Below are 10,370 nucleotides of genomic sequence, written 5' to 3' on the forward strand. Positions count from 1 at the left end.
AGTGGGGGCTCCGCTCCGGCGCATAGGGCAAGCTGCTCCCCGAAAGGGGCCCCGCCTCGGGGGCACTGAGGGGCTCCGCCAGGGCAGCCCCCGCCCGGGGAAGGCGAGGGGAGGCTGCAGGCGGGCAGCGCGGCGTCCCTCGCCTCTGCTCCGACAGCGATGGCACCCCCCGCCCCGCGCCAGGCACCTCTCCCGCCTGCAAAATGCTGTCAGGGTTTTTAAGCGTCAAACACAGGGATAATTATAAACCTCTAAAAACCGACGGGGTTTCATCTCCCTCTTTCACCCACTGCAAACCTCCACGCTTGGCCACGCGGTATAAGCGCTGTCCCCTACGCTCTTCCACCCCCCCAAAAAAGGACAAACGCGGGGCAAGCGGACCGGCTCCGTCAGGGAGAGCAGCGGAGGGACTCCCGCTCCAGAGCCCCGCGGTGGGCCCAGAGCGAAAGAGCCCCCCAGCCTCTTCCCCCTGGTCCCACCCGAGCCCTTACAAATCGGCTATGTGCTTTTTCCAACACGACGTTAACGTTTTGCCAGGTTTATTTTACTTGTTATACACAGACGATACAAACGGGCAAAAACCGAAACATTTCTCAATGGAGCATGTACTGGTATAAATTATTCAGTTCCACAGACGTAACAGAACAAATATAAAAATCACAACATTCGATTTACAGAAGAGTCAAAAATATACACACGTTTATGACCCTGAATTTCTATTAGGAAATTTCCCCGTCGAGTGTAATCTAGACTGAATATTTAGCCCGATGCATATTTCAGTTCGTAATTGGTTTGTTTTTTTTTTTTTCTTCCATATAAAAATGCGTTAATTGTATAGATTTGCTACTCAAAATTCGAAGACTTATTATTCTGCTTCGCCGGGGAGGGAGTCCTGGAGGGATATTACTTCTCCTTCAATAGTATAATAAGAGATTTACAAGGATGATCACTCTTTCGATGTGCTTTTGATTCCCCAGGAAGTCAGATCTCGGTTAGCTACTTTATGAAAAAGTCAATTCCAAAACTAAATGCAGTAAAATATACAACTCACAACTCATCTTCACTGGACTACACTATGGTTACCAACAATTCAGTCGTCTATATCTTTTTTTCTTTTTTTTTTCTTTTTTTTTTTTAGATTATTCATTACAAAGATTTACAGCAATATAAAGAAAGACGGGGGAACTGCAAAGAAATTTGAAAATAGTTTGTTAGCATATTTGGCACCTGCAGGGACCAGTAATGGATTTGGCACTTGGGGGCAGGGGAAGGGGGATTCCACAAAAATAATAATATTGCTGATCTCGAGCTATTCCTTTCAAAGAAAAAATAAGAGGCGGTTAATTTTGTTTCCGGAAGGCGTTATGCCCCTTTAATCGACTTTCCTATGAGACGTATTTCTGTTCTTTTGAAGGGAAAGCTGAGCTATTCCTTAGCTGTGTTAGCCCAGGGCGCCACGTAATTATTTCATGCGAGGAATTGGAGAGAAAGTGAGAAACCCATTACCTGCTGCTACAGCTATGGACCACCGACATTTCCAGAGGCATTTAGGAAGAGTGTTTACCTGGGGAGGGGCACGAGGAAGAGGGAGCAAGGAGCGGGGAATGGGGTAAAGAAATTTAAACAGGATCTAAGTTCTGTGACTTAACAATGAAAACAAAACAAAAAAAAAAATTCCAAACAAATAAATAAACCGAACCAAAGAAAAGTAATCTGTTACAATAAAATAAATACTATGTACAGGCATTTCACAGGCTGTTTTCCCCACTATTACTGTTTCCCCTAGAATCCATCCGTGGTAAAAGGAAGGAAGCGCTGTACGATTTGAGAGTCTAAGCATCCTACTGATCAGTGGGTTTCGGTGCGGCAGTGCCCCCCGCGCCCCCGGGGCGCCGCCGGACCGGGCCGGGCGGGGAGCGGGGCGGGGAGGCGGCGGCGGCCGCGGCTCAGCCTGCCTGCCTCCCTGCCGGGCCGGGGCACGGATGGGGCAGCTAGGGGCGGGGGTCAGTGCGCTAACGCGGAGGAGTTATTGTGCAAAAGGACGGCGGGCCGGCGGCCGCGCCTAGCTGTGCGAGTAGAAGCCGTAATAGCCGATGTCCTTGGCGCAGGTCTTTTCGCAGTCCCGCTGAGTAAGCACCTCGCTCTTGAGGGGCGAGGAGCTCTCGGACACCGGGGTGTCCGAGGGGGAGATCCGCCTCCTTTTGGCCTGCTCGTAAATCCCAGAATCGGAGGAGTCGATGGACTTAATGGACGACGGCGTCTCGATCCAGCTGGAGTCGGACAAATCTTTGGGCTTGGAGTCCTCGGCACCCGGCAAGGGGGACCGCTCGGGGGCCAGGCTCTCCGCCTCCTCCCCCAGGTAGGGGTTGCCGGCGGCCATGCGCGCCGCCGCCGCGCTGTTGGGCCAGCAGGAGAGCACGGAGCCCGACTTGCTGCAGTACTGCGGGGGGCTGCGGGCCCCCCAGCCCGACGGGTCGGCGTAGTAGCCCAGCGGCCGCCCTGCGCAGCCGGCCGCCTGCAGCGGCAGCGCCTTGACGCCCGCGGCCGCGTAGGACAGCAGCGTGGCCGCGTTGCCGGCGAAGTCGGTGGCCGTGTCGTAGGCGGAGGCGGCGAAGTCGAGGCGGTTGTTGGCGGGGGCGACGAACCAGCGCTGCGGCGAGGGGGCCCCCGGGTCCTCGGCTTGCTGTGGGGAGAGCAGCCCGTTGGTGTGGGGCACGCTGCGGTCGGCGCCGGGCCCCGGGCCGGCTCCTGCCCCGGGATGGAAGCGGGACTTGGCGTAGTTACTCACGAACTGGTCCTGGAGGAAGGAGCCGGCCATGGCGTAGCGGGCCCCGGGCACGATCTGCGAGCGGGGCGAGTCGTTGGGGGAAGGCGTCAGCCGGTCCATGTCGCAGCCCGTGTAGATCCTGCCCAAGAGAAGGGGAGAGAGCTGGGTGTCCGCCGCAGCCCGGCGCCCTCCTCGGCGCGGCACCCGGCCGAACGCGGCCCTCGGGGGACGAACGGGACGGCGCCGTCCCAGCGCGCTCCGGCCCTGCCCGGGAGCCTGAGCTCCCCTCCGGGCTTGGCCTTTGGCATCAGCAGTGCCGAGGGCCTTTAACGGGGAAGAGGAAAGACGGGGGCAAGCATGGAGAGCAAATCTTTCGGAACCGGTTGGCCATTCCTTGACGGGGCTGAAATCCCTCTCTCCGGTCCGAACCCACAACCCAAAAGCGTGGAATCCCGCGCGGTGACACGCTGACCGGTCCCAGCACACGTGCAACAGGCAGCCAGCCCGGTCATTTGCCGCGAGCAGCATGAGTGGCAGACTACGGAATTCTATCGGCTGTTTAACACTTATTATTGGGAGTCACAGACGAACCATCAACATTTTACTGAGTTTAAATTAAGCTAATCTTTAAACACCTACTGTAGGAAATGTAAAGCCAGACACTTCCAGTGTTCCCTGCTTGGCCTATATATAATTCTCCCATGCTGGGCTGCAATTTGCCATTATAAAAACTTTAATGGATGAATAACTACTATCTGTATTTAATTCAGGCTAAAACTGTGCTTTAATTAACCCTCCACGCCTCCTGGAATTTCTTATCCAAAATAAACTTGGCCCTTAAACAAATTCAACGTGCTAGACAACATTGAAGCTTCCCCCTCCCCCCCGTCTCCTTTCAAGTAACGCCCTATAAAGTTTTTTTCCTATCAAAAAGGGAAAAGCACTTTTGGCTGGGGCCGAAGGCCTTTCCCAAGGCCTCACATACTCTCGCAGAGCTCCCGGAGAGCAGCCAGGCTCGGCTGCCGCCCTCTGTGGCACCAGGGACCGCCGCTGCCCTCCCAGTGGCGGACCTGCTCTCCGCCACAGCCTCGGCGACCCCTGCCCCTTGGGGAAAGCGACCGCACCACAAGCGGCTCCCTGGGGAGAGCTGGAGCTCGGCCCCGGGCCCCTCTCGCACTAGTTCAGCTCTGGGCGTCGTTTCCACCTTTGCCCTGCAAGCCTGCTGCTGGTGGCTGCCGGACCGCGGTCCAGCGCAGAGGCTCAAGCAGGCGCTCAAGATACGCACGGGACAAGGCGCTCCAGGCCAGTTGAGGCCGCTTCCCCCCACAGTTTATAGACGAAAAGGTTTTCCTCCTCAAAGCCGGGGGCCCGTCCCACAGACCAGAGCTTGCTGCGGGATAGCCAAAATCCCTGCCGTCTGCTCCTGCGGGTGTACGGGCAGCCCTGCGGCCGCCACGTCCCGCTGCCCCAAGCTGGGCAGGGGATGCCGGGCGGGTAGTAGCCCAGGCCAGGGGAAGCCTGCCTGCAGGGCCTGCAGGCCGGGATTGCCCCATTTTTGTCCCGAGGGCCGCGAAAGGCGGCGGCGGGGGCCGAGTGTTGATGCCGCCCCGCAGCCGCAGTCGGAGGGGCACCGGCCGCCTGCGGCGCGGGCGTCAGGGCCGGGGTCAGACCGCTGGGGACGCCTCGGAGGCGGACGGGCAGAGGCAGAACAGGGACAAACCGCGATTAAAACTTCCGAGGCTTTAGCTCCACCCAGAAGGGAGAAGGAGAAAAAAAATTCAACCCCGGCGAAGAATAAAACGAGACGAAGACATTTCTCTCCGGACCCCGGCTCTGCGGACCTCGGAACGATGCAGACCCGGCGGGTTGCCGGGGACCGAGCCCCTGCTGCTCCGGTGCTTCTTTCGGAGCCCTTACGCGCAAGTGGAACGGAAGCTTGGAAAGAGGCGCCAAGATACGTGCCAGGAAAAACCAACAACAAAACCGCCGCAAGTGCCAAAGCGAAATGCGGACTCGGGTGCGGGCAGCGCGGCCCCGGGCGCGGCAGCGGCCTCAGGGCTGCGCAGGGCCTCGCCGCAGGGACAGCCCCTGTGCGGGAGCGGGCGTGTGCTTCCCTCCCGGAGGGCTCTAGGAAAGCCTGACATTACACATCTCGGTGTGAGATGAGCCAGCCCTCATCCTAAATCTCCCCCCTTTGACATGTGTGTGCAGCCGGCAGAAGGGTAGTAAAAATCCGGTTTACTTACGTGTCATAATTGTCTCGGAATCCTTTTGCGAAAGGGTTGTGATCTATTTTCAGCTGTGTGATCTAGGGAAAGAGAGAAGCAGAGCACACGTTGTGAAAGCCTGAAAAATATACCACACTGCAGCCAACACGTTTTTAAAGGACCAAGCTTTACTCTAGTCAATCATACTGCCTTTTAACCGTGAAAAATCAGCTCTGGCATGCTTATAGACTTCACAGTCTAACTTTAAGATTTACGTTGTTGTAAAAAGTACGAAAAAAATCAATATTTAACCCCATATTTTGAGATGTGTTCAGCATTCCTAGTGCATGGGTATGAATATGCTGAAATCCAGAAATTAGGCAAAACGTACAGCAGAACGATAACTAGGAGTTTGCATTTGCATGGAGCAAAATAATTAAAGTGAGAACGTGGACTGAACATATGTCATTTGAAAAGGGGGCACCAGTCTGTAGCAAAGCCAGACCACTCCGAAACGCATCCAGGCATTAACGAGCTTTTAATTTGAGGAAGTTGCTCCGTCACCCCCGGCGCAATCAATGAGGATGTTAATTGATCTTTGCAGACTTAAAGCTTAAGCTAACAGCTTAACAGCTAACTAAGCTGTTTCCGACTGGGAGATAAACGCTGCGGGCCAGCGCCCAGCCCCGGGCGGAGGGGCAGGATCGCGCCCATGCTGGCGGGAGGGCGATGCCGCTGCGGGCACCCGGAGGGGGCTCCTGAGGCGAAGGCGGCCCGAGCGGCTACGGCCGCCCTGGAGATGGCCAGGGAGGGCTGGCACAAAGCGGGGAACAGGGAGCCCCATCTCCCGGCGCCGGAGACCCGGGGTAGTGGGCAGCAGCCGGGCCATCCCCGGTGGGCTGCCTTGCGGGTAGCGGGGGGACCGCGAGGGGAATAAACCAGGGAGCTCTTTACATCGGTGTTTTGGTAGGCGGTGACGGCAATGAACTGTGTCTCGGGGAACGTGAATGTCTGCACTCTGCCCGGCTGGTTGGTATCCTCCGTCCCGTCTTCGTTCACCTCCACCACATGCAAGCGAGGTTGGTACTTGTGAAGGGACTGCAAAACCACCATCTGTCAGGCATGGCAAAAGGAGGGAGGGGGACGCGGGGAGAAAAGAAGAAATTAGAGCGAGAAGGACGAGGAGAGCGATGCCCGCTGGCCGCCGCCTCCCCGGGACGGTTGCGGACTTCCCCGGCCGCACTGGACAGCGGTGTCAGCTTGGGCAACGCGCTCAGGGCCGACAAGGCCCGTGGCAAAATGAAATGGGAGGACTTTCTCACCACCACCCCCCTTTTATTTTCACCTAACGACACGATCCAAAAAAAAAAAAAAAAAGAAAAAAGAAAAATACACGTCCTTTCGGAAACGATAGGATTTTAACTGAAGAAATAAAAATAATTCTGGCAGCGTCTGCATTCCCCCACTGACCTGCCCGTTGTTGTTTGATGCTCCTTTATTGTTTGTAAGTTTTAGTTTCCCAAAGGAGATTTCCTGACGCATCCAGTGGGCTCCCGTGTTGGGGGAGTCGGGATGCATATACACCCGGTTTCCTAAGCAAAACAACAAAAAACACAACCACATCACAGTTCTAGTCTGTACCCCGGTTCTGCTGCTGCATCTGCACACGAGGGTGAAGAACCCCGTTAAGTGGGCAATATTTTACTGCCAAAACTCCCTTAATTTTAAACGAAAAGGATTAAAACAGCTTTTTCCGAACACCTTTTACTTTCTCCTCCACCCTCCTTTTTTTCTATTTTTTAAAAAAAACCATCGTTGGCCCATTTGCGTTTAAGAAGTCGCCAGAGCCAGTCCGCAAAGGCATTAATTAATCATTCTCACCTACATATGTGTCGGGAAAAGTGTTAATTGGAGGAACTTGCCTTGTACATTGGTGTCCGCCTTGCCGCAAGGAACCCATTTGCCTCCCTGAAATCTCCAGTGATTGGGGTCCGCCAAAATTACATCCACAAAAATATTGTAGTGAGCCGTAGGGTCGAGACCAGAAATATTAAAGCTTAGGAAAGGGAACATGCGCCTATAAAAAAAAAAAGAAAAAGAAAAAAAAAGAAAAGGGAAAAAAAAGAAAAATAAAGGGAAGAAGGAAAGCAAGCCATCGGCAGCGACAGGCACACGCGGAGCACCCAGCCGTTGTGCTTTATCCTCACGGCTCCCGATAGCAACTGGGAAATAAAAATCAAAAGAAGCCCGCTCCCCGGAGTGCCGAGCTTTCCCGCGGGGAAGGGCTGAGCGCAGCGGGCGCGGGAACTTGCGGGGAGGCAGAGAGGGCTGCCCCGGTAGGGACCGGCTCCGGCGGGAACGACTCCGGCGGGGACCCGCACCGGAGCTCCCGGCGACCAGGGCAGGGGCCCCGGTGATGGGGGACGGCTCCGCCGGGGCGGCGGAGGCTCCGGGCGGCTCCCCCGGCGAAGTCCGCGGCTCAGCCCCGACACCCAGAAAGGTCCGCGTGGTGGCTTACCTTCCCTGCTTCGTGATGATCATCTCCGTCTGGTGCCGGTGAAATTTCAGCCAGAGTGGCCTGTTGCACAGGTAGACCTGAGCCTTGCCGGGAACCAGCCCCGGCTGGGTGGAGGAGAACTGGTAGAAAGGTGCCCCTTGGTAGGAATGGCCATACTGCTGGGGGTACGGGTAGCCCGCCGTGGGGTAGCCTTGCGGAGAAGAGTTGGACAGGAGGCTGTTATAAGCTCCGTTGGTGATCACAGGATGATGAGCCATGTAGCGGCTGGGGCTGGCGATGGAGAAGGCTGGGTGAGCAGGTCCATGCTGGCTGGGATAAGGGAACATGGTACTAGGAGCAGAGGCAGCAGACTGGGGCTGGCTGGACTGAGAGAGCAGATAGCGATCTGCAGCAGATCCATCGAAACTGTGACGAAGCTCAGAGACCCCGTCCAAGACGGGAGAGAGTTTATTTCTCTGGACGTCCCCTGGTGTGTCCTTGGAGTCAGGAAAATTGTCTGTATCTGACTGATTCGTCATCCCCCTGGTAATTTTTTTCAAAGGTGAACTTCTCTCCAGGTTGTCAGTGGTCGAGATAATGGGATGATCATGCAAGGCAAGCTCAGATCCGCCTGCATGTGGGTAACTGCTGCTCACATTGAGAAATTTCTTGGAGAGCATGATAGAGGGAGAAAGACAATGCTCCAGCTGCATAGCTCTAGCACCACAGTAATAACCCTTCAGTCCCTGGATCTGAAAGGGCTTCCTAGTATCAGAAGCTAGACATCCTGGGACCCACACTAGGCAGAAAGCACTTCATCTACCAAATGCTTCCCAAACGTTTGATTTACTTTTTTTTTTTTTTTTTTTTTTTTTTTTTTTTTTTTTTTTTTTTCCTCCCTTCCCAGGGAGAAGAGATTGGCCAATTGACACTATGCAGCAATCAGGAAAGACTCACTTTTGATCTTGCTGCTTGTGGAGAGGATGAAACGGCTTCTGCCATTGGTTAACCGCTGACAGTAATTTAATTAGATAGACATTAATTAGGATAATCACCTGGCTCCTGGTCGCGACGATCATGGCAAATTGAAGGAGATGATTTTATTGTGAGATAGAAGGAAGGGAAAGGGGGAAGGGAATAGTGTGTTTGCTGTGAGAGCTCATTATTGTGTGACCTTTCTAGCTTTTTTTTTTTTGCTTTTTTTTTGACTACGGCTGCAAAATAAATCCGAACCCTGCGATTCCCCAAATATTGCGCGCGTGTACCCCACCTTTGTGCGTCAGGGAGAAGAGCGGGTCCTGGGCGCTTTGGGGAGCGATGGCGAGGGGAGCGCGGGGCTCGGCGGCCGCTGCCCTCAGCTCACCCCCGCGGTTTGTCCCCAGCGGGGCGCAGTCCCTCTCCCCCAGCTCTTCTGAGCGATCCCCGGCGCATCGCCCCCACCCTTCCCACCCGTGCCTGTTTCGCGGGGGAAAATACACCCTCCGTCCCCGCTGACAGTGGCCGCGTATCATCTCTTTTAACTTCTGAAATAATCATAAGCCCCGCAGCCGAAGTGCCCTAATGTATTTGCCGCGATGTTTACGGGTTCTTTAGTAAATAAATATTTTATCTGGGAGCCGTAATGCCTGAGATTATCAGCAAAACAGCGTGGAAGGCGTCCACCTCCCCACCCGTCTCCGGATTTCTTTCCTCTCGGTGCCTGCTTTCCCTCAGTGACTCAGTCCCGCGGGCAGCTCTCGGGAGGGGCAGATTTCTGGCAGCGCCCTTGCCAGGGGCCGCGGCCCGCCCCGGCCGCGGGGTCGATCGGAGCTGAGAAACCCAAACCTCGATGGTGCTGCGGCAGGAGCCGCCGGCTCCCTCTGCCCAGGGGGGTCTCCGCGGCCCGGGCTGCGCTCCCAGGCAGGCGGGGGCTCCCGGTGACTGCAGGGACCGGCCGCGGGTCCCGCGGGGTGCGCGGCCGAGCCCCCCGCTATTGAGAGCGGGACCCTCCAAGGTGCAAGGATGAGCCTGAAGAGTTCAGGGGGCCCGCTCGCCATCCCGCCTTGGCCAAGCACCAGTCTCAGTTTCTCTTCTAGGGAAGCCTGCCCGAGAATTTAAAAGCATGGGGTTTGTTTTTCGTTTTTTTTTGTGCGTTTGGGGTTCGGGTTTTTTTGACCGGGCAGGAGCTCTCCTGTTCCATTTTTCTTAGTGTTGTCCCCGTAGTGGTTTGGACTTCAGGTATTTTACAGACCACATCTCTTCCCAGGTGACATCAGCAGCCAGCTTCAAATTTCACTGACAGGTAATGCAGCCTGAACCACCACATAATAAACCGAACCACGGCATAACTGCCTGAAGCCAGACTGAAACTTTGCAAACTCAAATCCAGAGAAGACTAGAACCAGGATGACTTGACAGAATGTGTATTTCACTGCTTTCAAATCCCGTGGCCATTTATTTTTCTGTTTCTTAACCGTGAACTACTTTGGTTATTTGGTGTTTCATAGATGCCGACATACACACACTCTCTGCAAGGAAATTATTCTAATAAGACAATTTATGAAGCAAAAAGCAAGCAGTTCACTGTTCTACTCGAGTGGTTCAGCACATGCAACTTTCCATACACACCTTCTCTCAGTGTTAAGAAAACGGTTTCATTATTATCAGTTCTAACTAATGTTTCCAACACTTGTTTCACCAGTGCTCACCCTTCCCTTTCCCTGTTTGCAACAACAGAACATTAATGGACTTATACAGGCAGGAGATGGACCGAAATGCAGATAAACCCTCTGAAACGCTGCCCTGAATTGCAGAGCTACAGCCATATAGATGCAGAGCTGCAATGAATTCAGTGGTATACTGCCAATCACATGGAAGTGCTAATATATGCCAAAAATCTTCAGTGCACAACTCCTAAACT

At 54.6% G+C, this 10,370-nt stretch overlaps 1 protein-coding gene across 2 annotated transcripts; it reads right to left on the bottom strand.

The window, feature by feature from the left end:
* Positions 1-522: 522 nt before the first annotated feature.
* TBR1 (T-box brain transcription factor 1) lies at positions 523-8,310 on the bottom strand. 2 transcript variants are annotated; one of them, XM_036386839.1, is made up of 7 exons: positions 7,493-8,309; positions 6,897-7,051; positions 6,445-6,566; positions 5,929-6,087; positions 5,014-5,075; positions 2,789-2,906; positions 523-2,683 (listed from the first exon to the last, which is right to left on the bottom strand). In XM_036386839.1, exons 1-7 carry the CDS (start codon positions 8,182-8,184, stop codon positions 2,063-2,065), a joined length of 1,929 nt encoding a protein of 642 aa, XP_036242732.1. In that variant the 5' UTR covers positions 8,185-8,309; the 3' UTR covers positions 523-2,062. The 2 variants fall into 2 exon arrangements, with proteins under 2 accessions (XP_036242732.1, XP_036242731.1); XM_036386838.1 differs by having other exon boundaries at positions 523-2,906; positions 7,493-8,310.
* Between the last annotated feature and the right edge of the window lie 2,060 nt (positions 8,311-10,370).

The sequence above is a fragment of the Molothrus ater genome, chromosome 7 (assembly GCF_012460135.2).
Source record: "Molothrus ater isolate BHLD 08-10-18 breed brown headed cowbird chromosome 7, BPBGC_Mater_1.1, whole genome shotgun sequence".
Taxonomy (NCBI): Eukaryota; Metazoa; Chordata; class Aves; order Passeriformes; family Icteridae; genus Molothrus; species Molothrus ater.